Raw genomic sequence first — 27,667 nt, 5'->3', positions numbered from 1 at the left:
CCTTAATCCTCTTTTGGCATTTGTGTTACAAACATTCCAAGAGCCCACAGAGGGGAAGGGGCTGCATCTCTGTCTGCATCTCCGTCGGCACGGCCCTCCCTGTCTGCAGAGATGGGAGCACTCCAGGAAGCCAGGCTGGAGCAGCCGTGCTGCGGCCTGGCCTTTCGAGGCCCCACCTTTCACTTCCTCTAACGCTACCCCTCTGCGAACTTTAGTTTCACACTGCAGTTAGCTTTTTTGGTAACAATGAGATATTTTTAACCTATTAAAACAATACCTAGTGTAAAAAATGCAAATCTTACCACTCAACAACAAAAAGAGAAACCACGTGATTCAAAACTGGGCGAAGGACTTGAATAGATATTTCTCTCAAAAAGATCTAGACATTGCCAACAAATACATGAAAAGACATTGAGGTCACTAACCATCAGGGGCGTGCAGATCAAAACCACAGCCTCTCACACCCACCCGGATGTGCAGCGGGGGACCCTCCTGCACTGCGGGTGGGGATGGAAATGGCGTGGCCGATGTCAAGGTCTGGTGCCCGGTGAACCCCCAGCAGACTGAGCACCCCAGCTTTGCCCTGAGCCTGACCTCCCAACTCCAGTCCAGGTGCTGCTGCAGGACACGGGGTGGGGGTGGGGTGGGGGGCTGTACGAGAAAGGAGGTGACAGGAGAACGACAGTCTGTGACAAACCATCGGTAACAGCAGCTCAACAATTCCAGAGGTTTATTTCCTTAAATTGATATTACACAATTTAACACGGGGCGGGGGGGGCAGGTCACACAAAACGTCTTTTAAAGTAGACCAAGGATGGAGAGCCGTATGATGGAGAACAGGATGGGCTGGCAGCGCGCACCCCGCGCCCCGGGAGGCAGGCAGTGGGGCGGAGCGCAAGAGGCCCCTCCCGTGGTGCCGACCTCCCAGCGGCCCTGATCCCAGCCCACCATAAAGCAATAAATACGAACACATTCTGTGCAGAAGGAGAAACTCAAGTCACCGGTGATGAGACAGAAACAAGTCCCAGGGCTGCTTTTCTTCTTCTAGGTCCAAGCACAGAGGGAAGATTTCAAGTATCGCACGAGAGAAACACATGGGGGTCTCTGCCTGGGCCTGTGGTGAAACCTCAAAGCCGGGGGTGCTGGACTGGGGCGGCTCCTTCTGCATCCTTGGGGACACATTTGAGAGGAGCTAGGCAGAGCTGGGCAGACCAGTAAAGGGCCCCCCTGAGCCTGGAAGGTGGCTTCCCCGCCGACCCCTCATGGTGGCCAGGACCTGGGGAGGGGGGTGGGGGCAGGGGGCTTGACATCAAAACCTACTGTGAAAGCTGGACGGGGAGATTTTCGCAGAAAAACGGTCCTCACCTGCCCACCGTCTTCAGGCAGGGAGCAAGGGCAGGGGTAGGGCCACCCTACAAGTGGGAGGGCGGACAGCCACACACAGGCCACGTGCGCCCAGCGCCACCAGCCCCCGGGCCTCAGCACGGCTGCCAAGGCTGCCACCGTCTTCCCCCTATCCTTGCAAAACAAAACATCAACTCGTATGAGTTTTCTTCTTTAAAAAAAAAAAAAGAAAAAAGGAAAAGAGCTGCAGAAAATAAGACACGTTTTAGGAGTTAAGTGTGAAGACGGCAACATCTGTGCTGGGTTTCGGAAGCTCGCTGCTTCGTACTGTCCGTCCCTAAAAGAACATTTAAATAAGACGGCTGTGTCTCCCCGAGAGCGACCCGGGCGGCAGGCACAGCACACACGCTGGCGGGGCTGCTTATACACGCACATGTGAATACGGGTATGTACACGCGCCTCGTAGTGCAACAGCCGGGACCAAGCAGCAGCCCCGGGTCCAGTCCGCCTGCATAAAGTGCTAGGTGATTCACAAAGCTGGGTGGTGGTCTCGGGAAGGGAGAGGAGGGAGCCAGGAGGACACACCTTTTCCTGGGTGGATCCGCTGGGCAGGCCTGGCAGCTTTGGCATGAGTGGGCATCATGGTCTCGGGGCCTCTGTTCGTCCACAGCGTGACGGCCCTGGGGTCTGGGTGGGGTCAGGGGATGCCCATGCGTCCCCACCTGCCATCAAGGCAGCCGGGAGAGAAGTTCTGATCGCCAGCTGGGCTGGGAGTCCTGCCCGTGTCAGCCAGGCCAGGGGACTGGCCGGTGTTGAGGTTCTGTGCGGGGCCCTCCAGCGCCCTGAAGTCCAAGGCCGCAGAGCCCAGGAGACATAGACACGGCATGAAGCTTGGCTCCAGACGCTGGGTGAGGAGCCACGGTCCTTTCCCCAGCACCGGCGAGCGGTGTCAAGGCCATGGGCTTGTCCCTTCGAGCCCGGCCAGCACGCTGCTGCCCGCCCCACGGATCAGCAGAGAAGGTCCAGCTCCTTGGGCACCGCGGGCCGGGCCTCCAGGAGGTCAGGCACAGATGCCGGTGAGCAGGGCCGAGAGTCTCCTCTCGATGCACAGCTTGCCTGCAGCGAGGAGGGGGAGGGGGGGAGGGCACCATGGTGAGCAGGTACCCAACTGCCCCCTCCCGCTCCCCCCAGGGGCCCAGTGGGCACTGACACTTGGCGATGTTCTCCACATCCGCCTGGTCCGTCAGGATCTGCTGCAGCCCCTCCATGAGCAGCAGGGCCTTGTGGTAGCGCTGCACACAGTCCTCCCGGCGGTGGAACATCTCGTCCAGGGCAGCCGACTGCACCTGCCGGGCAAGGCAGAGGCTGGGCCCGCTGCCCCTCAACAGGGAGGGGGGGCTCAGGGCTGACCGCCCGCATGAGTGAAGGTGTAGTGTGGTGTGGGCGCCGCCTGTGTCACGTGGGGTCTAAACAGATGCTCACAAGCCTCAGATAGCCAGGGGGTTACAGGTCATGTGACCGGCTAGCTCCACCCCCAGGCCGGCAGTGCCACCTGGTCATTATTAGTGATGGTCACCCCTGAGGGAGGGGGAGCTCAGGGACGAGGGGGCAGACTTTTCCTGAACATTTGTTCAGACTATGGTTTTACTACATGAGCGAATTTTCTCGAAAACTGGTGCTGCCTCAGAAGCAGCTCTTTTTTGGGCACAAAGACCCCAAAGCGGTAGACACAGCACTGAGCGGGGTCCCTGCTGCCCCTACTGCCTTCAAGCTGTGGTTCCGAGCTGGACTGTCTGCACTGGTTTCTTCTAGAGAAGGAGGAACCAACTCGCCTAAGAGGCTTGAAAACCAGGTCCCGTTTTCCAGATAAGGACCCCGCGTTTCAGGGAGGGGTGTGGCCAGGGGCGTGCCTGGGCCGTGGAGCCACACAGCGAAGCTAAGCGAGGTCCCAGCTCCCCGCTGGGGCTGGAGGGGCCTGGGTGTCACCTTCTGGCCGAGGGGACAGCGTCATTTCATTCCCGCCCCAGGAGCGACCCCCAATGAAAGCCGGTGGAGCTGTGGCCATCAACCACCCCAACCCTCCTTGGCCTGCTCTCCCTGCCCCTCCCCACACGGGGACCCAGTCGTACCGTCTGCACTGCGTGGCTGAAGATGAGCTTCTCGGCAGTGACGCTCTGGATGCGGTCCAGGAGCCGCTGCTTGTCCAGGAAGAAGCGCTGTAGCCGCAGGCTCAGGCCTTGGCAGGACACCACGCTCGTCTTGTACAGCTCATTCAGTTTCCGCACCACTGTGGGGGGGTGCCCGGCAGCTCAGGGCGGCCCCCAGGAGGAGGACCCGTGCAGCCGGCAGGACAGCTGTCCGACCCCACCTCCTAGGTGCTCTGCCATGCCTTCCTGAACCCCCCACCCTAAACACACATGGGGAGCCCTGCCTCAGGGCCTTTGCACCTGCCCCTCCCACTATCCCCCTGGCTGCTCCCCTACCCGGGTTGGACCTGCACCAGGTCACCTCCTCAGAAAAGCCTCCCTCACCCCCTCTTCCTCAGTCTTTCTCTCAGTGGTTATCCCTCCCTCCCTGACCCTCCGCCACGAGTGTGTGGTCTCCTGCCCTGAACCCTGCTGAGGGCACCAGCGGAGTCCGCACTCACCCTGCTTCACGGTGGATGACAGGCAGAGCTTGCCGGCCCGGATCTGGTCGATGGCGGTCTGCAGGCCCGAGGAGAGGAGCTCGGCCACCTTCAGGTACAGCACCAGCTGCTCCGCGAAGCTGGAGGGTGACAAGGACACGTCAGGGGGCTGGGGGGCCCGCACCCCAGGCCGCCTCCCCGCCGGGCCCCGCCGGGCGCACCCACCCCCACTCGCGGCTCAACAGGCTGATCTGGTCGGCCACCAGGCTCTCCTGCAGCTGGTACTCGGGCCCCCCGGCCAGCTCGCTGGCACTGCCCTTCAGGGCCGCGATCTCCAGGACGTGCTGGACGAAGACGAGCGTGAAGCGCAGGCTGTGCAGGATCTCCGTGTGCTCTTGCTGTGGAGACGGGGCGCCTGAGGGCCGACTCCACGCCCCGGGCCCCGCCCCGCCTGGAGCCCGCGCCGGGCCTCGCGCCTGCCCCCGCCCCGGCCCTCACCTCCATGAGGGTCTCTTCGGGGAGATCGGGGGCCTCGAAGGTCACGGCCCCCTCCAGGTTGGCAGCAACGGGGTCGGCAAAGCTGCAGCAGTGGCCGGGGGCGGGGACCTCGAGGGCGGCCTCGCTGTAGGCCCCGGGCGCCAGGTGGCGGGCGGAGGAGGAGCCGGCCGAGCTGAGGGAGCTGGAGGAGCCCACTGTGGGGCGAGGGGCGGTGACCAGAGGCCCCACACGGCCGCCCCGCCCCCCATCCTCCGCCCCACCAATCCAAAGCCTTCCCCCGACCCGACCCCCCACTCCTCTCCCTCTGGGGAGCAGACCCCGCTGCAGTGGCCTCACCCTTCCCGGGCCCCCGCCCGCTGTAGGGGGCATGCTTGAGTCCAGAGGCTCAGGGGCCCGTCTGCGTGACCTGTGCCCCTGAGGCGGCCCTAAGCCTGGGATGCGCCCCAGGCCCAGGGTGTCACCCCTGCTGGACTGGTGACGACAGCAACGGCCCCTCCCGCTTCCTGAGGGGCGGCGCGGGCCGCTGACGCACTGCAGCCACGAGGCCACCGTGACAGTCCTCACCTGAGAACATGGTGGCACGGGGGCCCTGGGGGGGCGTGGTCCCGCTGGGGGGCGAGCCCACCGTGAACACCACGGGGGAAGGGCTGCTGGCGCCCCCAGCGCGGGCTCCTGGGTGCAGGTTCCCTCCGAAGCCAGCAGAGGGCGCTGGGAGAGCGAGAAGAGGGGCTCAGGGTCCTCCCCCCGCGGCCCCCCACTTCCCAGAGCGCTCCCCGCCACCCCCTCGTGCGCACCGATCTCCATGGGCTTTTCCTGCAGGCTGTCCGTGCTGCCCGAGTCGGGGGCCTGTGTCCCGAATGCGGCCTTGAGGAGCAGATCCGTGAGGCGGCCGGTGCTGAGGGACCTGCACAGCAAAGGGTGGTGAAGTGATGCCGTGAGTCACCCTGGTGGTCCAGAGGCCTGGACCCCTACCGTGCTGGCCACTTGGTCCTCCCACCCACCCCAGGCAGTTACTGTCACCCACTGAACAGATGCACAAACTGAGGCTCAGAAGGGGTCACAAGAGGGAGGGAGGTGCAGGCAGACGGCAGGTGGGGCCGGGTCTCTCCCTTCTCAGGCAGTGCCGCTGGGGGGTTCCCCAGCCACTCACCTGCCAAAGGGGCCCTTGGTGTCCTCAGTGGGCCGCAGGCCGGGGCCCAGCTGCTGTCCCTGGAAGGGCCCTGCCTCAGAGAGATCAGGCAGCGTCCGGTTCCGAGGCGGCGTCATGACCACGCCCTGCCGTGCCAGGAAGGTCAGCAAGTTCTGGGAGCTGGGGGTCTTGGTGAAGTCGAAAGCGGGCACAGTCTAGGAGGGGCAGGTGAAGTGCTGAGGATGACCCACCACGGTGACATTAACACCCCAATGGGGTCAGCACTGCTAGCCTGAGTCTGTAGGACCCCACACCGCAAAAGCCCCAAACTCCATGACCCAGGTCTTCACAGCAAAGGTGTGAAGGCCAACTCTACCCTGTGCTGGAGGAAAGGGATACACGCAGATGCATGTGTACAACACAGGACACCTGAGTGCACCTGTGCCCTCACAGAGACACCACCAGGTAGCTGCAGGTTCTGGCCCCATTTCACAGACAGGAAAACTGAGGCAAGGGGTGAACTAAATAATTTGCCCATGGTAGCAGCCTGGGCTCTCTGGGGCTCTGGACACTGGACCAGTGTCGGGACACTCCCTGTCAAGGGCCAGTCTTCATCATGGGGATGTGGCCACCCCACATGTGAACGGAGAGATGAATGGAGCCGGCACAGAGGGCAGGTGCAGCTGCAGCTGTGTTGGAGCACACCGGCCCCACCTCTGGCTTCTGGGGCCCCTCACGTCTGTGGGAATCCCACCAGGCAGAAAGCCCAGCAGCCCGACCATGTAGCGAGCCCCTCTCCACCCATCACCCTGGAGGTCTGGGGCCCTGTTACCTTGGTTGGGGAGCCCAGAATAGGGGGCAGGGGGTTCCGCTGCAGGAAGTCAGGCAACTTGGGTGAGCTGCGCAGGGGCCGGCAGGACTGCAGCCCGTGGGAGGGCTGGGGGGGGCTAGCCTGCGGGTGGCCAAACGCCACCCCCAGCGGGTCCGTGGGGGGCTTGGGCAGCTTGGGACGGATGACATGCAGGTCGGACAGGTTGGGGGCGCTGTGCAGGCGGCAGCCCAGCCCGGTGGTGTGGGGAGAGTGCTCAGGCACGGAGGAGCCTGGGGTGGGACAGAACGGGCACAGTCACAGCTGTCCAAGGACTGCCCGGCCCCGCCCACACCACCAACCAGGATAGTGTATGGAGACCCCAAGTCTGCTCAGGATTCCCTGTGCCACACTGAACCTACGCTCCACTGTGCACCTGACAAAACAGGCACAGAGGAGCAGAGACACCTACCCAAGGTCACACAGCATGGCAGGGGTGGGGGCTGAGATGGGGCAGGATTCGAACCCCACAGTTGGCCTCCATAACCTGAAGCCTTGAGCTTGTTACAATAATCTCACAGAATTTCCTGCCTTCCTTTAACTTATAAGAAACGAAGGTTGTGAGACAGGAAAACAGCCACCATCCCAAGCAGCGACAGGCCAGCCCAGGGAGGTCCGCCCAGCTCCACCCTCACACCCACTGGGCTGGAGCGGCACCTACCTGGACGAGGGGACCTGCCACCCCGCATCTCGGCTGCTTGGGGGGAAGGCGCCCCGCTCCAGCCTGGCCGCTCGGGGATGGTTCCGACTTGGGGGCAAGAGGGATTGCCAAGGTCAATGTGGGACAGAGAACGAGTCCCTCTCCTGCCCCCGCGTGGAGACGCCCAGTCCCAGCTTAGAGGCTGGGTCCGCCAGCGGTGCGCGGGCTCACCCTGGGGAGACGGCGTGTAGGGCCGGCCCCCACCCAGGGAGAGCTTCCTGGCCAGGGCGGCTCCGTGCTCGGCATGAGACGGGGGTGACGGGCTGGCGCGTGCAAAGCCCAGCGGGCTGGTGCTGCCTGACCTGCGGATGGCAGAGGACCTGGGGACACAAGACGGCACGAGGTGTGAGGCCCCTGGCCATGTCCGGCCAGACCCACGAGACGTCTGTCCACTCCATTCAAATAATGGGCCTCAGCAGGAGCCACAACCAGGTGGGAGCCCCCAGTCCCTGTCAGGGCCACCACCAACCCACAGGAGCGTCGGTGAGTTACAAAAAAGGCGCCCTCTCCTCTTCCTCTGTTGAAACTTACAAAAATCAACATCCATTTTGCAAACACAAGATACTTCGCTTACATCTACCAGAAAGCAGTCACGATACAGCTAAGGTGCTAGTGTGTCCACAAAGCAAGTGGCAGTGCTCACAGTTACGCAGTGCACGGCCTGCACAACTGTGCGTGTGAGATGGCCCTGCACATCCAAGTGGGCTGCATGGGGTTCTCATACGGTCCTCGAGGACGGGCCCGGCCACTGGGGGGCCCCCTGCACTCACCGTGCTGTCTGGTACTGGGTGGGTGACTGAAGGTTCTGCTCAATGCGCTGGTAGTTCTGCACCTGAGTGGGGACTGGGATGGGGACAGAGGCCCCACACCTGCTGCTGGAGAATGTGCCGGCCCGGCTGTGTGGGGAGAGAGAGGTTGAGGTCAGTGCAGATGGGGCACTGGGCCGAACCCCAGGTGCAAACATCCCAGGAGCAGAGGCCACGCTGCACACGGCCGGCACAGCTATGTGGGTACCAGGGACTGTCTGTTGGCACCCCACCCCACCCCACCCACTCTTTGCACCCAGGTGGCTTCTGGCTGGGACCAGCCAGTAGGAGCGGGGACAGAGAGGGAGGCTGGGCCAGCTCCTGATGGCTCTGGGAGTCCCTGCCTCCTTGGCCCTGTGAGCTCGGGGGTGGGGGTGGGGGTGGGTGATGACACTGGTCTCTGGTTGTTCCCGTAGCCACCCCTGGACCCTTACCCCACCCTGTATCCCTTCCACCACAATTCCTTCCTTCCGCTGGACCACCCCCGGGGGGCCTGGCACCCTGCCAGGCCTGAATGAAGGCAGGGCCTCTGGACACAACTGCTTCCTGCATGACCCCACTTGGGGCTGAGGGAAGCCCTGACTCTGGCCCCAGGCGCTGCTTACCCTGAGGGGCTGAGGGAGCTGCTGCAGGGCGGGGAAGGAGATGGGGTCCGGCCGCGGCTCTCCAGGCCGGCAGAGGCCACCAGCGAGCTCCTGCTGGGGACAGAGCGGTCGGGCAGGGCCCCACATTCGGGCCAAGTGAGCGCACAGCCTCTGGCCCCACCTTGGGACTCTGCCCTGCACTGGGCACAGCAGACTTGGCCCTTTCCAAACTGTCTGACCCAGGTGGGTCAGGAGACCAACTGAGAGCAGGCAGGCCCCTCCCCGCAAAACCAGGAGGGCTCAGGGCGGGGGCTTACCCGCTGCACATCAGGCTGTCTGCTGGGGGCTTGGCACCAGCCGCCTCAGCCACCAGGTCACCTGTGGATGGCAGACGGGTGAGGCAGGGCCCATGCTGGGCCCAGTGCTCTCCTGTCCCTGCTTCTGTCACTTGCACTGCCAACTCCCTTTGCCTGCCTGGACCTCACGGCTCTTAAAGGAGACCCTGGTTCCCTCCCGGCCCACCAGCCGTCAGCCAACCCCAAGCCAGGTGTCCCCACCTCCAAAACTGGGCCTGATCCCTCCTGCAGGGCCTTTGGGTCCCCACATGCCCACTGCCCTCCCTGCACTGCCCGTGGCTGGGTACAGGGCCTCTCCTCCCCTGCAGAGCCAAGCCGACAGGCTCAGGGTGGCCCACCGGACACCAGGGCCCTCTCCCACCCAGTCCTGTCCCAGGAGTCTCAGGGCAGCCAGGATGAGCGAGAGAAGTGCCGGCATCTGGGGTCATGAGAGGAACCGAGGACCCCAGGACAGGACTTGGGGGTGGGGGGGTGCTGGGCCTGCCCCAGGGGCTGCAGCTCAGCAAACACACAGTGGGCAGCAGCTCCCTCCCTCGGAGCAGGCGCTCTGGATGCTCCGGGCGCTAGAGGGTATCAAGGAGTGTGGGGCCTGTGCAGAGCCCACAGCAGGACTTAGCTTTGACTCTACTGGCCAAGCTGAGCTGGGGTGGAAGCTTCCAGAAACCCTTTCTAAGGGGCTCTGTCTGGCACATCCACAGTGATCGCCCTGCCCACCGCTGCCAGGTGGCCCCCTGACCTGGAAACTGGGCCGGGACCATGACGAAGTCATCAGTGTCACAGGATGAGTCCTTGCTGCTGCCGCCTGAGTCCCGGGAGCCCTGCAGGAAGCCGGCGGCCTCGGCTGGGGAGGTCAGGGTCTTCTGGAGCTGCTGCTGCATCTCCCCCAGGGACTAGGGGTCAGAGGAGAGGCCGCTGAGACCCGGCCCCAGGGCCTGGGTGAAGGGGCGCCGTGGGGACGAGTCAGGGGCTCCGCTTGTTCTCTCCCCCGGGGCCACTCCTCCTCCCGTGATTTCCCCACAGGGATAGTCATCTCACGGAGCCGCCCGCCACCCAGTGCTTGGCTCCCACAAGCTCCAGGGAGACCCCATTTTGGGCACACACACCCCCTCCCCCACTTCTCCCTCTGTCCCATGAAGGCCTGAACAAGCCTGGAGGGCTGAGGTTGTGTGCAGAGGGAAAGGCTGCCTGCTGGCTGGCCCTGCACTGCGCTCAGCAGACAGGGCATCTGGAAGGTCCACTTTCAGGCGTGAGAGAGCTATGCTCTCCATCACCAGCCTGGCCCTAGCCCCTGCCTGGCAGGATGGACAAACAGACGGAGGTTCAAGCCCCAGTGCCCCCAACCCTGTGCACAACCTCAGCCAACCTCACGCCACCCCTGTGCTGGGAACACAGGCTACGGGGTGGGGGGGCGGGTCCCAGGACACAGGGCCCCTTGCGTGCCATCCTGCCTGGGCCCCTGCCCACGTCCACACAGGCACACGCAGGCTTGGAGCTGACACAGTCTCGAACAGATGACAGGACACAGGGACCCTGAAACGGGTCTTCACCCCCTTCTAACTGCTCCACATTCACAAGCAGAATGTGTCTGGTGAGTCTGGTGTGATCTGACCCAACAACAGAGCACAAATAAAGGCAGACGCTGGGGCAGGGCAGAAGCCCAGACAGGGTTCCTACAGGCGTCTGTAAGCCCCAGAGTGAGGGCGAGAAGAGCCTGCAGCCCGGACTCCATGCAACTCACCGGAGGGGAGGCCAGGTGTGAGGTGGAGCTGCTGCTGGAGCTGCTGCCGGACCCCGAGCTCGGGTATGAGGGCACGGGCACGGGCGGGGCTGGCGGAGGGCATGGGTCAGCACCGGTCAGCACCAGATGCTCCCCTCCGGCCCTGCACACTCCCACCCCGGCCGCATCAACCCAACGCTGAGGACAGCTGCTGGCTTGGGACGCCCCCCCCTCCGCGAAAGAACCCAGGGACCGGGAGGAGACCTGTGCCGGGCCCCCGCCTCCACCTCTCCAATCCCGCCGCACCTGGGAGTTAGCTAAGCCCGAGCCCACCCCGTGGCCTGGGGGCCCCTGGGAGACTACAGGCTGGAGAAGGGCTGAGGAGCTGGTGCCCCTCAATCTCCCAGGGTGGGGCTGACAGCCCACGGGGAGAAGGCAGGGACAGGAGTGCCGGGACACTCAGGGAACTCACACTTCTTCACAGTGGCACTGGCATCAAGGAAGGGGTGATGGAAAAACTCATCTGCAGGAGGAAGGATGGGCCGGGGCTCAGGAAGGTCCAACGCCAGGGCTCCCAGGGTCCAGGCCAGCCTCACTGTCCCCTGGGGCCTGAGCTCCAGCTGGCTCTGGCCCCCGCCCCCGCTGCCTCACGCCAGGCGCAGAGGGAGACAGAGCCCCAGCTGGCGGCTCTTGAGCACATCTGGCACCCCCAGGACAGCCCAGGCCCAGCTCCACCCACCCTGCCGACAGTTTTCCCAGCAGCGGGGCCCATTACAAAACTGGGGATTTTACCGTCTGCGCTGCTGGGAAAGGAGCTGCGGGCCCTGGGAAACCCACTCACTGCAGCCACAGAGGCCCCTGGGAGCTGGGTGTGCAGGACGTGGGGTGCAGGGGTGCAAGCCAGAAGGACCCCTGCCCCGCCGTCGGGAGGGGTGGGGGACCAGCCAGCCGGTGCTCACCGAAGTCCATGCGGTCTTTGTGGTTGCGCTGAAGCAGAGCCAGGAGCAGCTGTCTCAGGGGGGCCGAGGTCTCCCGGGGGATGCTGGGGGCACACGCACAATGTTAACAGGGCAGCCTGGCGGGGGCGGGGGGGGGGTCTGCAGCCAGGGGGAGGGGCACTCACGGGGGGACCAGTGTCTTGTTCTTCTCGTAGAAGAGGCGGAGGTCCTGGGGGCTGCTGGCCTGGAAGAGGGGGGCGGGGGATGGGGTGTGAGCATCCCCGCTGCTCTCAACCACCGCCTGCTCAGAGCCTCAATCTCCCGACAGGTCCCTGGTCCAGCACTGCCGGCCTGGCCGTCCAAACACTAAGCGCCCTCACGTGCTTCCAAGGAAGGGGCTCCCCCCTCCCCCCATCGAGGCTGTGGAACCATGGGGACTACACGAGGGGGACCAGGTGAGCCCGGAGCAAGGTTGCTGGGCCCCCCTCCCAACTGGTGTGGCTGCATCCTGGGTATCTAGTGTGACTGGTCATTTGCTTCTTGAAATTAAAAAATAGCCCACGCACCCCACTCCAGAAAAGGGCCTCAGAATAAGCTCCCCCCGAAGTGGGGCCGCCCTCTGCGGGGAACAGCTGGCTGGCACACGTGTGTACATTTATCACTCGCTAAGCACTGCCATGTGCCAGGCACTGTTCAAGGCAGGGGGTCACAGCCAAGGGCACGACAGCCCCCTGCCTTCCCAAGGCCAACACGCCAGCGGGGGACAGCTCTGCGCCCGCTCACTTGCTCACGCGGGGAAACGGCAGGCAGGGAGAGGCGGGGGGAGCAGGCGCTGCCGTGGCCTAGGTCACCGGGCAGGCAGAGCGGGCGCTGGGGCCAGCTGGCGGCACTGGAGAGCTGCCGGGCGAGTCCACGCGGCCACTACAGGATGTGCGGGCCTGCAGGGTGGGCTCAGAAACTTGGGCCCTTTGGGGTCCAGGGCAGAGCAGGCCACTGCCTTCCAAATGCAGGGGGCACCCCAGAGCTTGGGGTCCTGGTACCAATTCAGTGGGTCACATCAGCACTGGAACGGGTGGGAGTGAGGCCACAAAACTTGGTTCAGACATACATGTGGATACACACAGGTGCACCCCAGAGCCACTGGAGACTCTGGCCTTGGCCCTGAGCAGGACAGGGCCCTGAAGTGACTGCACGGTGGGGAGCCGGGCGGCCACTAACTCTAGAGAGGGGAGGCTGCGGGACCCTGACGACCGACGACTCTGCTGGGCGGCACTGCTGAGCGCACCCACACCCGCGTGGGCCCCCCTCTGCCCCGGGCCCCTCACCTGGAAGGGCGCCTTCCCCGTCAGGCACTGGTACACGATGGTGCCAATGCTCCACAGGTCCGCCTTCCCGTCGTAGTGCTGGGACATGATGACCTCCGGGGCCTGCGGGGTGGAGAGTGTGGTCAGTGCTGTGGCGAGAGTGGACACTGGGTGCGGACTGGCCAGACTCTGGCTCCGGTCAGGTGCCAGCCCATCAGAACAGACGCCAGCCACGTGTCCGCCAAACACCAAAGACGTGGTGGGATGAGGCACGGCCACAACGGCTGCCACCCAAAGTGAGGCCACAGGACGGGGCTCAGCTCTGCACACGGGAGGGAACCCCACTGCAGACGCCCCTCTCAACAGGACGGGGCAGTGGGGGCTGGGGGTGGCCCACCTACCATGTACATGGGGGAGCCGCAGAGCGTGGCCGCCATCATGTTGCTCTGCAGGTACCGGGCAAAGCCGAAATCGGCTGCAGGCGAGGAGAGATGTGTGAGCAGGCGGCGTGGCCCCCGGGCCTCCCCCAGCCTCCCCTGGCCGGCCCCGCCTCACCAATCTTGACCCGGATGTTGTTGGGGTTGGCGCGGCGCCCGCCAGGGTTGGACAGCAGGATGTTCTGGGGCTTCAGGTCCCGGTGGATGATGCCCTTGCTGTGCAGGAGCCGCATGGCGCCCGCGATCTGCTGCAGGAACAGCCGGATGGTGTCCTCGCTCAGCGTTCGCATGGCTGTGGGGACACGGGGCTCAGTGAGGCACAGCTCATCTGGGCACCCAGAGCCGGGGCCTCCTGCCCCCCGTGCTGCTCCCCTGCAGACTCAGCTGTTCTGGTGTCCCTTCCCCACCTGCGAGCTCCGTGCACACCCGCCCCTTTCCCGGGTCAGGACCCCTTCTTAGCAGCTTCCTTTACCCCCTGCTTAGGGCAAGCCCCACGGCCAGCGGCTGTGCGACGAGCCCCAGGCCCGGCCTCAACGTGTGAGGGGCTGAACCACCAGATGCCAGGGTGGTCCCCGATCTGTGCCAGGGCCCTGTGGGGAGGCCTGCCCCCTGTTGAGAGTCAGGCCTTTCTAGGGCCCAGAGTGCTCAGAGCAGGCCTGTCTCCTGCAGAGCAGCCAACCGGCAGCCTCAGGGACCCTGCAGGGCACCACATCCCAGCAGACCGCACGGGGCCCCGCTCAAGAGGGACTCTTCCAAACCGAGTCTGCCCTGCGAGGCCATCCCTCACGGTTCTGACACAGCATGTGTCCCCAGTGGGGCTCCACCCCCCCTTCCATCTTTCCCAGCAGGCACCGGGGGCCGGGAGGAGCCGCCATCGCCATCAGGCTCAGGAAAGCTCATTCGTGCCAGGCCACTTCGCAGACTGGGTCAGGGTGGGCCTGGGCAGGCAGCCCAGCGAGCCACAGTGTCCACTCACTGTGCAGGTAGTCGGCCAGATCCCCGCCGTTACAGTACTGCAAGAGACCAGCCACACACCGTGGTCAGCGGCCAGGGCAGACCTTCCATCCCTGCCCAGGTCTCCCCACCACCCTACCCCTGGACACCTGATCCCCGGGCACTTGGTGCCCCGTCCCCAGCCTGGGGCAGGTGTCCCCTGCAATCCAGGCTTGAGGAGGTCAGCGGGGACGCTCATCTCCCCCCCAGCACCTGCTGTGGCCGCCAGGGCTGCTGGTGAAGCGGCAAGGGGCCCACGGATGTGAGGTGACAAGGGGCCCAAGACCCAGAAGGGCGCAGCCTCCCTGTCCTCACAGCTGGCCTCCAGGACTCACCTCCATGACCAGGTAGACGGAACTGGCCATTTCCTGCAGAACACAGAGAGGCAGTGAGAGGTGGAGGGGGCACGCCCTGCCGCCCAGCCCGGCAGCCGCCTGGGAAGCCATGCTTGGCCCCAGTGCGACCTGGGCACCCGGCACCTGCAGCGGCCCTCAACACACTGCTTGGGCTCAGGCAGGGGAGCATGGTAAGCGTGGACACCGGCCGGCCTGGCAGCCCCAGGGCCTGTCAGGCCAGGGCTTGGCCAGTCGGTTTGCAGCCAGGAGATGAGGATGTCTGAGAGCCAGGTGGGCTTGAGTGACAGGAGAAAAAGCCAATCAGATCATTATGTTTGTCAAGTCTGGGGAAGGGGCTGAGGTCCCAGGAGATGTGCCGGGGGATCCCACCTCCCAGGGAGAGCCCTCAGCAATCTAATCTCCGTCAAGGTCAGGGTCAGCCCTGGCCCTGAGGTTTTGACAGGGCTCAGCTTGCTGTTCTATGAGTGGCAGGTCCTGGCCAAGGAGACCCACCTGGTGGAGGACGCATGCCCCCAAGAAGGGACACAACTAGGACGTGAGGGCCTTAACTCTCAGGCCACGGAAACTGCTCTTGACTCCGGAATCAAAGATGCCAACAGAATTCTAGGTCGGTGCTGCCAGCCCACTGCTGGCCAGCAGCACTAGGCCCGCTTCTGGCGCAGCCCCGGGCCACCCATGGCCTCGGGGTGCCACCAGCATCCTCAGCTCGGTCTACGCCAGCAAGACTGAGGAGCCCGTCGCTCAGGCCAGTGCACAGACACAACCCCACCTCCAGGTCCGTATGGGAAGTGCCACTGAGATCCCCAGGTCACGGATGAGTAAACTGAGGCTGGGGACACCAAGTCATCAGGCAGGTGGGGTCCTAACCTCCCTGCTCCCCCGCAGACAGTCCCCTCCACTCTTCCCCAGGTGGGGTCTTCCCTAACTGAGGGGGGGCGGGGCTCTGCCAGTCAGGAGTAAGGTCCCCAAACCCGTTCAGCACCAGTACATTGCTGGGCCTTGGGAACCAGGAGGAGCCCGCTTCCTGCCCCCCCAGCGCAGCAGAATACACCAAGTCCCCACTCCCCACCTGCACGCCGCTCACAGGCAGCTCCAACTTCTAAGCCCCAAGGTGCAAGGGGGCACGTGTGCGAGCTGGCCCTGAGGCTCTCAAGGCACTGGGGGGAGCCCCGAGGGAGGCCTGGGTAGGGGGAGGGAGGTGGCTGTAGGAGGGACATTTCTCAGTGGCCTTCAGGGGAGGGAGGGCACCTGAGGCCCAGACAGACGTGACCCCCAACAGCAGGCCACCGCCTCCCGCCCCCATTTGGGTCCCAGGGATGCCCCCACCCCCCACCTGGCAGGACAGAGGACCCCTGCTCAGCCGTCCTGCCCCCAAGAGGTTGGCCTGGGCTCAGACCCACACCAGTAGAGACACAAAGCCACTGGATGACACCCCATGTGCAAATGTCAGCCCCCCGAAACAAGAGAAGCCCCCCACAGCTCCAGAGCTACACCAACAGTGGGGCTGTGGGTCCAGGACGGGGACATCTTAGGAAGCAGGGGTGAGACCAACATGGAAACCTCCCGGGGCTAGCTGGGCCCTGGAACAGGCCTGTTCCCGCACGCCCCCACCCTGCAGCCCGAGGCCCGTCACTGTCCTGGCAGGGATGCAAAAGCCTTCCAAAGTGTCCTCTGGGAGGGTGGTGGGCTCCGTCCACAAAAGCAGCCCCCCTCCCCGCTCCCTGCAGCGAGCGTGGGAGCTGCCTCAGCCCGGCTGCAGGCCCCGCCCTCCCAGGCCAGCTGCAGGGAGAGATAACGCAGGCAGGCAGTCCCCGGTCACAAGGGGCCAGCGGGGCAGGCCCAGGCCTGGGGGACAGGGCACGAGGGGAGACAGAGCGGGACAAGGAGAGGGAGAGCACGACGGGGGAGGCACGTGGAGGCTCTGGGAGCCAGGGGCAGAGTCGGAGGCTCTTGGGTGGAGGACCCAGCAGAGGGCAGGACCCAGGAGAGGGCGCAGGGAGGTGCCAAAGATAGGGACCCAGAAATAACTCAGGAGATGGAGACACTCTTCCCCGTGACACCCAGGCCACCCGCGCTCCCTCACCTGCCGTCGCCCTGACCACGGCCGCCTCTGGGGATGGGCTAAGCAGACTCCCAAATTCACTCACCAGGGAGCACCCTTGTCTGGAGTGGCCCAGCGGCTGGGGCGAGGCCGGGCCACACAGCCAGAGGACAGGGTGGGGCACGGGCCCAGGCGCCTCCAGCGCCTGCCTACCCTCCCCACAGGCCCTCTGCTCCCCAGGACAGCCCCCAATCACCCACCGAGCCAGCATGGGCAGGGACCTAGTGACAAGGACAGGAGACAGAGGCGGTATCCAGGCCCATCGAGGGTCCCCTGGGAGTCACCCAGGGCTGGCAGAAACGGAGACACCACCACGGCTGTGAAGGGATGAGGGGCCTGCCAGCTGGGAGGTGAGTCCACCGCACCGCCCGCCTCCCCCCAGTCCAGGCACACCCTGGAGCCCACGACCACCGCCCCCAGACAGGAGGTCCCTGTGCCATCAGTGACAACACACTGTCCCTCGTGCCCAGGAATCCATGGGACCCCTGCACAGGACCCCCGCACCCACCACACCCACTCCAGCCAGGGCCGCTTCCAAAAGACAGGCCAGACGCCCTCCCTCTCCATCCCACAGGGCCCGCTGCCCTTTGGCTCGGGGATCCTAGCCCTCCCCCTCCCCCGAGACCTCCCTGAAGCCTTCCCGGCACCCCCCAGGCCTCCATGAGCCTTTGGTGAGCAGACACCAGAGGCTCTGGGGCCATGCGGGGCTGTGGGCACCCAGGCTTCTCACCTCTCTCTGATCTTTGTTCCTCCACCCCGTGGGTCACCCAGCAGAGATCGAGGGTGTCCCCCGCACTGGACCTGGGGTCAGGCCCGGCTTCCACAGGCCCTACTGGGCACAGAGCAGAGGGTCAGGGCCTGGTGGGGAGAGCACGGCAGGGCTGGGCCAGGGGGAGCTGAGCCCACCTCACGTCACCTCCCCACGTGGGATGTGGGTCTGCAGAGACCCAGCCTCGGGGTCCCCTCTGCCGTGGCTTCAGAAGGCCCCTCCTGGCCGGGGCCTGGCTCCCCGCCTGCGGCATCGGCTTATTAGGTGCTAAGCCCCCGGCTGGCACGAGCCTCGGCCTCTCCCCAGTGAGGTCAGGAAACACGCTCAGGGCTGAGGAGCGGACACCGGCTTGAGCGTGTCCCCCGCCACCACCCCCCAAGCCAACACCCCAGACAGCCCCAACCATGGGGCCTGCAGCACCTGCAGTGGGGCATTTTCCAGGGAGGCCAGGTTGGGTGCCCCCAATGCTCCCTGACGAAGCCGGCTCTCTGGGCCTCTGGGGGGAGGAAGAGGTCAGGGCAGCCACGGTGGCACAGTGGGTCCACCCCTGCCGGCCTGTTGCCCACCCAGAACCCAGAGGGGTTCCGCCTTGGCCTGCCTCCTCATGAGCTACATTTGGTTTCCACAAGCTCCCCCAGGGGGTGGGGACCACGTGGGGTCCAGACAGCAGGCCACCTCCTTAGGGGTCAGTCTAGACTCAGTCTAGACACTTGAAAGGACCAGGACAGCTTCCTGGTCCTGCTATGACCGCCAAGCCAGAGAAGGTTCACCTCCTGGAGGAGGCAGATGAGAGCTACCAGCCGCATTCTCGTCCTCGGGAGTCCGTTACGTTATCAATGCAAAAACACCAACCCGGCCAAGGCACCGGTCCCCCAGGCCCCCCGCCCCCATCACTCTGGTCACCCCCATAGCAACCTGAGGACTGGGCAGGTCCCACCGACATCCTAGCCTATTTAAGGAGGAAACGGGCACAGAGAGGTCCTGCGATTCTGCCCATCACACAGCTGGTGAGGAAGGGGCAGGTCCTCACCACTCCACTGTGCGTGTGGCCCCCAGGGAAGGGGTGACGGAGTGGACAGGCGAAGCCCGGAAGGTGGGCTGAAGCAGAGCACTCTCTGTCTCTCAGCGGCACGCCCACAGGCCCTGGGGACAGGGCTGGCCCGGGTGTCGGGGCCAGGTGTCCTGAGCAGCCTGACACGGGCGCCCAGGCACGTAGGAGGCTGCCCCGCCACAGGGTGCTAAGGTGCTTTGCTTAATAGGATCCCGGCTCCCGGGCTTGGCCGAGCCCACTCTGTCTGGTGATCCTGGGCTGGGCCTGGTGGGCAGGTGGGCAGGCGGGCAGTGACCTAGTTATCTCCGCGGGAATGGGCCGTCTTGGCTCCAGAAGGTGGCAAAAGCCACAGCTGGGGCCAGAGCACAGCCGCCCACGGGAGCAGGCTGCGCCCTGCCCCCAGGCTGGGCTCTCCTGGACAGCGCCCAGACAGGAAGGGATGCCCGGCCCCACCCGCAGGAGGAAGGCCCACCCTCCTTCCTCAGGGAGCCTCCTTCAGCTTCCATTGTCTGATGTGGTTCCTGGGGAGCAGGGGGTGGGGGGGAGCCAGCGGCCCTCTCCAGCCCCCTTCTTCCCACACACCAGGCCTGCCCCTGACTCGGGAAGAATAGGGGACACTTCCAGAATGGAAACCACAGGATCGACACGTTCCCCCCAGGACTCACCAAGCCCGCCTGGGTCACAGTGCCCATCACCAAGAGCCAGGGCTCTGGAAAGCGCAGGCCAAGGGTTGGCACTGTCCTCAAAGACCCACAGTGAGGCAGACCACCCGCTTGACTGAGGTGTCCACCAGCCCAAAGTCACAAGGGGCTGGCTCTGTTGGCCGGGCCGGGGGGAGTGAGTCACCCAGCTGTGGGAACCAGCCAGACGGCGTGCTGGCCTCAGGAAGGCCCGCCTCCCAGGGCACACTGGGCAGGGCTGGTCCCAACTCTTGTGATGACCACTCTCCCCAGAAAGAGCACGTCCAGACACCACACAACAGGCTAGGGTAACACTAAGAGCCCACCCCTCTGCCCCTCAAGGAAAAGCCAGGGGCTCCAGCTGCCTCCCCGTGTCTGCCGGCGTCAGAACAGAGCCCCGCCGCAGGGGCCCACCTCCTACACACACACATCAGCCTGATAACAGTCACTATTTCGTATGGCCGCAAAACAAAACCACCTCAACAGACAAGAAGCAACCTGAGGGGGAATATTTGCAACCTATCATGGAAGAGCTTTCCTTAATATATAAAGAGTTCCTACAAATCAATAATATTTGTATAGCACTTATTAACTAGCAAGTACAGACCTAAACACTTAACATACATGGACTCAAGCTGTCATCACAACCACCCTACAACATAGATGTACAGTTATAATCTCCCATTTTCTGGGTAACACTAAGGTACCAGGAGGCTGAGTAACCTGCCCAAGGTCACACAGGTAAATAAATGGGTGAGTCGGGCTCAGAAAGGCAGTATGGTACAGGGCCCGGGCGGTCAACCACAGTGCTGTCCAGCTCCAGCAATCATAAGACCCACAGGAACACATTCCTGGGCAGGAGGCGTTCCTAGTGCTCACGTGCACAGGGAGAGATGCTGAGCCTTACTCAAGAGTGAAAAGCAAAACCATAAGAGGTGTCACTTTCCACCTCTCAGATGGGCCAAGATGAAAGTCTGATAACAGGCCTCCTGGCAAGGATGTGGGGAGACAGGCCCTCCCGCGGGGAGCGCTGCTGTGTCCACGGTTCATCTTCTATGGACCACAATCTGGCAACAGTTCCAAACTAAAATACGCATCCTCTTACTTCTAGGAATCCGCCCTGCAGACACACACTCATGGCAAAGGTGAATCAAGGAGAGTCACCACCACACTGCTGACGTGTCAGAATCCCAGAATAACCCCACGTCCCATCAGTGGGGGACTGGTGAGGTCAACTGTGGCATATAGGGCCATGGAACACCACACAGCTGCAAATAACACTCACAGCCACAGTCGTGACAACACCAACACACACAGTGCTTACTAGGACCAGTTTCAACCAAACAACTCCAGGCTCTCTGTTTTACAGAGAAAGAGATGGAGGCACAGAGAGATTAAGACACCTGTCCAAGGACACACAGCTAGTTTAAGTGGCAGAGCCAGGATTGGAACTAGGTCACCTAGCTTCAGAGTCTGGGCTCTGAAGCGTGCAGAAGGAATGGGGGAGAAGAGGGGTGTCATTTCTCACATATGCATTGAGACAGTTAACGTGCAGTGACACAGACCTTCTCCAAGACACACACTTAAGCGAAAAATGCCCCAGTAAACAGTGCATGGTGTGGCAGGAAAGAGGTACGTGAGGACGTGTCCCTGCCCCCAGAAAGACCCTCTAGGGGAGATCGGGCTCATTGGGACAGGGATGGTAGAGTCACCTTTTTCCACATTCCTTTTGTACTGTTTCTTCATTCTTTTTTTTAAACCAAATCATTAACTGCTTTTAAAAACCATGATTTCCTGGGTCCCATGTGTGTCTCAGACAGGTGTCTAAGGACTCAGGGAGCCACCCCATGCCCTGAGGGCTGAGAGCAGAGCCCCAGGTAGGGGGCCTGGAAGGGAGAGGCTGGCTGGCCTCTAAAGCACTTCCTCCACACAGGGGAAGCCACAGCCCTGCCAGCCCTGGAGGAAGTGGCACTGCCCACAACCAGGTGTGTGGCCCAGCCAGGATGGGAAGGAGGGAGAGCAGAGGTGGGGGTGGGGGGGCAGGGAAGGGTGGGAGAGGAGGAAAAGAAGAAGGGGAAAGGGGGCCGCCCTCTTGGCCCCAGAACACAGCTTTCAGGCACTCGCTGTCGCTGTCACATTGGACCTGGGCCCTCCCCAAGTCACCTCATGTCATGCCAGAGCCCCCAAGGCCACTGCCCAGCTCTGAAGGGGGAGGGAGAGGACAGGGGAGGAGGGAGGAGGCCACCAAAACACAGACAGCCAGGCCGGGAACTTCCCCTCAGCCAGGGGCTGGTCCCGTGGCCTCAGTAAACAGGTTTCAAAACCATTAGTCAGCACTTTGGCCCTCCGATCTGCTGCCTCAGGTTCCTGGTCCCCAAATTGGGTCTCCAGGGTCCCAGACCTGGGCGGAGGCTGGGCCCCACCGCCAGGCCTGGGGGCCCAGGGTCACTGGGGGAAGCCGGCCACGGTCTTCTGGGCCAGCTAGGCCTGAGATGGCCTCATCAGCCGGGCGCCCGCCTCCCTCCTGCCTCCTGCCCGGGTGGCTGCCCCAACTGCCAGCAAGAAGGAATCTCCCTCAGCCCCTCCCCTCCCCCAGTCTGACGCAGGGAGACACTGGCCAATGCCAGGCCGCTGGAGTAATGTCAACAAACAAACCGCTGGCCCAGACAGGTGGTCCAGGCCGGCAGGACCGCCCTGGGCTTGCGCTGGGAACAGGACTCACCATTGGGGCCACTGGGCCAGATACCCCCAGAGAGCCACGCTGCTGTAGCCAGACCTCTCTCAGGGGAGCAGCGCTGGTGCCCGTGGCAGTGAGGCGGCTGGGGAAGGTGGGAGCTCTCCCAACATGCCCAGAGGAAGCCCGGGCCCAAGAACCGGGCTGAAGGTGGGGTCTCCAAGGTCCCATCAGTCCTCCAACACCCATCCACACATGGAGGTGCCCAGCTCCTTCCCCCAACACAAGATGCTGGCCTCCAACAGTCCACTCCTGACCACTCCAGGGTCTCCAGCACTTGGCTGGCCTGAGACTCAAGTCCCCAAGGCCTGAGGCTGTGCTGGGGCCAGCCTCGGGGGGAGCACACACCCCTCCCCACCAAGACTGCAGCCCCAAGCCTTACCTGGAAGTCATACAAAGCCACGATGTTTTCATGTTTCAATTCCTAGGACAGAAACCCAAGTTTCCCATGAGTGAGGGGGACTCACCCACCACCCTCTCCCCTCCTGCTTTCCATGCCAGCCCACCTTCAGGATCTTGATTTCCTTCCCCAGGAGAGTCTGGGACTTGGCGAGGTTCTTCTTATTAATGCACTTGACGGCGACCTCCAGGTCGTGTTTCTGAAAACCAAGCGCGGGTGTCCCTCAGGGGCCGGGAACCCCTTGAAGGCCTTGCCCAAGCCCGGTAAGTACCTGCCAGGTCCCTGGAGATGACGGGGGCAGGAGTGTATGTGAGGGGGATATGGGGTCCCAGGGCTGTGGGGTGGAGATGGGGAGGCGCCCAGCTGTGTACATGTGGGGTCCCCGGCGGGGTGACGGAGTCTCTGGGGTGTGGAGGTGGGGATGGGGGATGCCCGGCGGTGGGGATGAGGGGGGGGGTCCCTGAAACGGGGGGTGGGGAGAGGGACGCCGGGGCGGGGGGCCAATCTCGCCGGGGCTCTGTCCGGGCCCGCCGGCCCCTCACCTCGCGGTGGCGCCCCTTGAAGACCACGGCGAAGGCGCCGTGCCCAATCAGGTCCTTGCGCGAGAACTCGAACTTGCCCACGGTCTCCAGGCCGCCGCGGCCGGGCTCCATGGCGCGGGCCGGGCCAGACAGGCCGGGATTCAGGCGACGGCACGGGCCGGGGGCGGTGGGCAGGGGGCACGCCCCATTGGGCAGCCCGGACTGCGGGCGCGATCGCACTCCAACCCGCTCTTGAACTAGGCTCGGACCCTAGCTCCGGATCCGGCTCGGGCTCCGGCGGGCAAACAAAAGAGCCGCGGCCGCCGGGCCCCGGAGCCTGAGACGCCAGCGCAAGCGCACTGAACGCCGGGCGGGGCGGAGCCTGGGGGCGGGCCTGGCTGGGGTGGGGCGGGGCCTAGGGCGGACCTGGCCAGGGAGGGGCGGGGCATGGCGGGCGGCCGCGCTTAGTGGGTGGTGTCGCTGGGCGGGGCCTGTTGGGGGCGGGACCAGATGGTTGGGGCGGGGTCAGTAGCAGGCCCGCCTCCTTGGGAATGACAGGAGGGGAGCTGCAAGCCCGGGCATGGGCCAAGGGTTGCCATCCAACCTGGTCTCCTGCTGCAGCCTAGCACTCCGTCCCTTGTCTGCGCATCCGGGGGGTGCGCATTTGCCACAGCCGCCATTAATACCTGGGACGTGGCTTATGTACCTCAGGGCCGGAGATGGGATAGAATAAATTCTTAGAAAGAGAACGACTGCGTTGCAGGTTATGCATTTAAAATTGCGCTCGATAGTTACAAACTGTCCCCCAAATTGCACCAAACCTAAGAAATAGTCCACAAGTCCTAAGGTTAGGTAAATCCTGGTGCATCCTTTCTATAGAATAATACACAGCAGAGGTAAGAGCAGAGATGCTCAGATAAAAAGTGCTGCAAAGTTTATAATCCAGTGAAAGCAAAATGCAGAGCAATGAACTGCACTACTATTTGTCATTTTCGAAAGTTTACACATATACCTACACGTGTATATAGTTTTATGTATGTATATATATGTATACGGTACCTAGTACTATACTGTGTATGCATACACAGTACATTGTATAACATGTCCAGGTAATCCATTGCTTACCATGTGCCAGGCAGTAGTCTTTCCATAAATTAACTCATTTATTCCTCACAATGATTCCATGAGGTACTTGCTATTATATCCCTATTTTACAAATGAGAAAATTGAGGCCCAAAGAAGTTAGGTAAAAATGTCACACAGCCAGCAAGAGAAAGACCCTGATTCTCACAGAAGAAACTGTTAACCGTGGTTGCTTCCCTAAGAGTCAGTCCTTTTCACTTTACACCTTGAGTACTGGTGGGGATTGGTCCTATCACCTTCAAGTATTGCTTTTGCAAATGCAGAATTCTAAACAATTCTCCCTGCCGCCCCTAGCCTTCAGTAATAGCCATGGATGGTTGCATCAGCCTGCAGAAACACAGTTCTGAGGGGCAGGCTCCCAGGCCGCTCAGGGAGGAGCCCCACTCCAGGCTCCAGGACATGCGGGCTCCCTACCCCGGACTGGGGCCAGAGGCCATCCCAGACGGGCAGGACAGTGGGCCTCCTAGCCCACCATCTTTGTTTTCCAAGGACAAGGTCTCACAGTGACACATGGTCAGCCATAGCCTGCCCTCACCTCCTCATCCATCCCTCGCCACTTGATTCAACACCCAGAGATGCCACAGCAGAAAAAGAGGAAATTCCCTCCTTCAAGACCTTCCTGTTCAGGGCTTTCCTGGTGGCGCAGTGCTTAAGAATCTGCTTGCCAATGCAGGGGACATGGGTTTGAGGCTTGGTCTGGGAAGATCCGACATGCTGCAGAGCAACTAAGCCCGTGTGCCACAACTACTGAGCTTGCTCTCTAGAGCCCGACAGACACAACTATTGAGCCCACACTCCACAACTACTGAAGCCCACGTGCCTAGAACCCGTGCTCTGCAACAAGAGAAGCCACCACAATGAGAAGCCCGCGCACTGTAGAGAAGAGTAGCCCCTGCTCATCACACCTAGAGAAAGCCCGCGCAGCAACCAAGATCTAATACGGCCAAAAATAAATAAATAAATAAATAAATTTACAAACAAACAATCAAAAAACACTTCCTGTTCAGTGGTTGGCGTGGAGGGACAGGATGGGCAATGATTGCACAAAGAGTCATAAAATTCCAACCCAGGAAAGTGCAGCGAATGGGCAGAGCAGACGTGGGGGCCAAGACAGCAAGAGGGAGCCTCGTTCCCCTGGAGACACACCTCCAGGAGCCCAGCATACCCTGGGAAAGAGATCTTCCCCCTAAACTTGAGAACTGACAGGGCAGAAGTTAGGAGGGGACAGATGAGATGGAATGTGCCTTTGGAAAAGGTTTCTGGGCCCTCGGGGGAGGAAGAGAAGGGAGGCTAGGTATGCTGGATTCCCCTGGCCTTGGGCCCAACCCAGTTGCTCAGGCTGCCACCCTCCTCTGTGTCACATGCCCACCATGGTCTGTGCCAAGTCCATCCTTGTTATTCAGATTCCATATTTGTTAATTCACCTATTCACTAAATGTTTCTTATAACCCCTAAATCAGCACTTACTTGCTTTCCTGGGCAAAACGTCTGAGTCGCCCGAGGCGCTCATTCCCAGCTGAGGGTGAGGGAGGCAAGTGCCTTGTGTCAGCAGCTCTTGCACTGCAAGCAAGTGTCCTGTGGGCTACTTAGGGCCACATTCTTTGCATCTTTGTGCTTTTTGTTGGTAATTTTGCTGTTCAAAATAAAACAATGTTGGACTTCCCTGGTGGCGTAGTGGTTAAGAATCTGCCTGCCAATGCAGGGGACATGGGTTAGATCCCTGGGCTGGGAAGATCCCACATGCCATGGAGCAACTAAGCCCGTGTTCCACAACTACTAAGGCTGTGCTCTAGAGCCCTCGAGCCACAACTATTGACCCTATGTGCCGTAACTACTGAAGCCCACGTGCCTAGAGCCAGTGCTCCACAACGAACAGTAGCCCCTGCTTGCCACAACTAGAGAAAGCCCTCACACAGCAACGAAGACTCAACGCAGCCAAAAATAAATAAATAAAATAAATAAATTAAAAAAAATAAATTTAAAAAAATGTTAACGAATCAACAGCATACAAGGGTGAGTTAAAAATTATCTGCACGCCAGTTATATTAAAACTTCTTTTGGCCATACTGTCTTATCACCGCTTTCAGTTCAAGGCTACTGTCTCCGCAGTCACTGCTGGCAGGTGTGAACGTGTTACATCAGTTCATCTGTAACTGTGGTCTGAGCAAAAATGGACCCCACCTGTGATTTACACAGAAGAAGAGCAGCGTGCAGTGATTCGTTTTTTGTGGTCTAAGGGTGTACCTGGTGCCGTTATTTATTGAAGTGCGCAGTATGGAAAAAGTGTTTTGTCACAAAGAAGTGTATATGAATGGATAGAGAAGTTCAAGGAAGGTCGCACAGTGTTAGCCACCAAGAAGGAGCTGGATTCACTTCTGATGAAGAAGTGAAGACAGTGGTGCGTTCGTGGCTCGCAGCTCAGCCTAAAACATCTTTTAATGAGGGAATACAAAAGCTTGTTGACAGATGGACCAAGTGTATTGAAAAGCAAGGAGATTATGTTGAAAAATGATGTCTTTGTCTTTTCTAAAAGTTAATTAAAATAAATTCTACAGCCAGAGTGCGGATAATTTTTGACTCAACCTCGTATATTAAATAAGATGTCTTTTAAACAAAAATACACATAAACACTTAGTGATGTATTGAACAGTTGGCAAAAATGTTGTGACCAGAGAGTGGCAGGAACCTAACTGTATTTTTCCTGAAGCAAGTTCAGAATCCGCTAATCTTGTATTGGTGGCAACGTCATAGAGCACAGGTACTGTCGACTGAAAAAAATGCACCACCTAAAAGTTAAGAGTTATGCTTTATTTGGTGGACAAAACTAGGACTTAAGCCTGGAACACAGCATCTCAGAACCTCTGACAGACTGTCCCAGAGCGGCAAGTGAGGGGAGCCAGGATATATAGGAGTTTTTGCAACAAAAACTAGGTAGACAGAACATCAAAAGATTACTGTTAAATAAGGAAAACCAGATATCTCAAGTTGAGGAATTTAGTGCTTTTCTATGTATAGGAAGATGCAAGAGTCTGGCCTTATTGAAATCATTCCTTTGATATGCACCTCAGCTGTCTGGGGCCAGTACCCTGTGCTTCTCATCCTGAGTCTCCTGAGTGTACCATCTGGGCAGCTGTAACATGATGGCTTGATGGCTGCAACATCCTTTGTTTACTGAAATGGCAGGCGACGTTCTTAATTCACAGAACCATGAACAGTGAGAATGAACTGTCCTTGCTACATGCAGGGAGCACTCTTTACAGGAAGTAACTCTTATGCCCACATCAACCCTTGGAGGTAGATGTCTACGGTTACTCCCACTTAGTGAGCGAAGAAACTGATGGCCAGAGAAGTGACTTGCCCAGGTTCACACAACTAAGAAGTGATGCCTCTCTGCTGCAAGCACTTGCTCCTCATCCTCCTAGGCCTCCAAACCTCCCAAGACAAGGACAAGATCCTGTTCATCTCCAACCTCCGGTGCTTAGCTCAGTGCCCAGCAATCAGTAAGGAAACTTGTGGAAAGAATGTTTAATGAAGAAAACCACCCCTGACTCGCTTACTCCACATGCAAAAAAACACCACCTTCCATGGAGGTGCCACCTGCCCACCCAGACA

The 27,667-nt window shown here is 61.4% G+C and overlaps 1 protein-coding gene across 3 annotated transcripts; it reads right to left on the bottom strand.

Moving 5' to 3' along the window:
• Positions 1-713: 713 nt before the first annotated feature.
• On the bottom strand, positions 714-23,250 carry ULK1 (unc-51 like autophagy activating kinase 1). 3 transcript variants are annotated; one of them, XM_057744256.1, is made up of 28 exons: positions 22,934-23,250; positions 22,498-22,590; positions 22,374-22,415; positions 14,636-14,668; positions 14,284-14,320; positions 13,426-13,599; positions 13,272-13,345; positions 12,892-12,993; positions 11,752-11,810; positions 11,588-11,670; positions 11,101-11,151; positions 10,650-10,738; positions 9,648-9,801; positions 8,873-8,933; positions 8,577-8,669; positions 7,936-8,061; positions 7,337-7,485; positions 7,127-7,213; positions 6,430-6,698; positions 5,619-5,812; positions 5,263-5,372; positions 5,033-5,176; positions 4,469-4,662; positions 4,196-4,368; positions 3,992-4,110; positions 3,474-3,631; positions 2,555-2,690; positions 714-2,460 (listed from the first exon to the last, which is right to left on the bottom strand). In XM_057744256.1, exons 1-28 carry the CDS (start codon positions 23,042-23,044, stop codon positions 2,405-2,407), a joined length of 3,171 nt encoding a protein of 1,056 aa, XP_057600239.1. In that variant the 5' UTR covers positions 23,045-23,250; the 3' UTR covers positions 714-2,404. The 3 variants fall into 3 exon arrangements, with proteins under 3 accessions (XP_057600239.1, XP_057600240.1, XP_057600241.1); XM_057744257.1 differs by having other exon boundaries at positions 8,577-8,666; XM_057744258.1 differs by lacking the exons at positions 22,374-22,415; positions 22,498-22,590; positions 22,934-23,250 and adding an exon at positions 17,488-17,581.
• Between the last annotated feature and the right edge of the window lie 4,417 nt (positions 23,251-27,667).

The sequence above is a fragment of the Hippopotamus amphibius genome, chromosome 8 (assembly GCF_030028045.1).
Source record: "Hippopotamus amphibius kiboko isolate mHipAmp2 chromosome 8, mHipAmp2.hap2, whole genome shotgun sequence".
NCBI classification, from domain to species: Eukaryota; Metazoa; Chordata; class Mammalia; order Artiodactyla; family Hippopotamidae; genus Hippopotamus; species Hippopotamus amphibius.
This window is presented reverse-complemented; position numbering and strand designations above follow the sequence as displayed.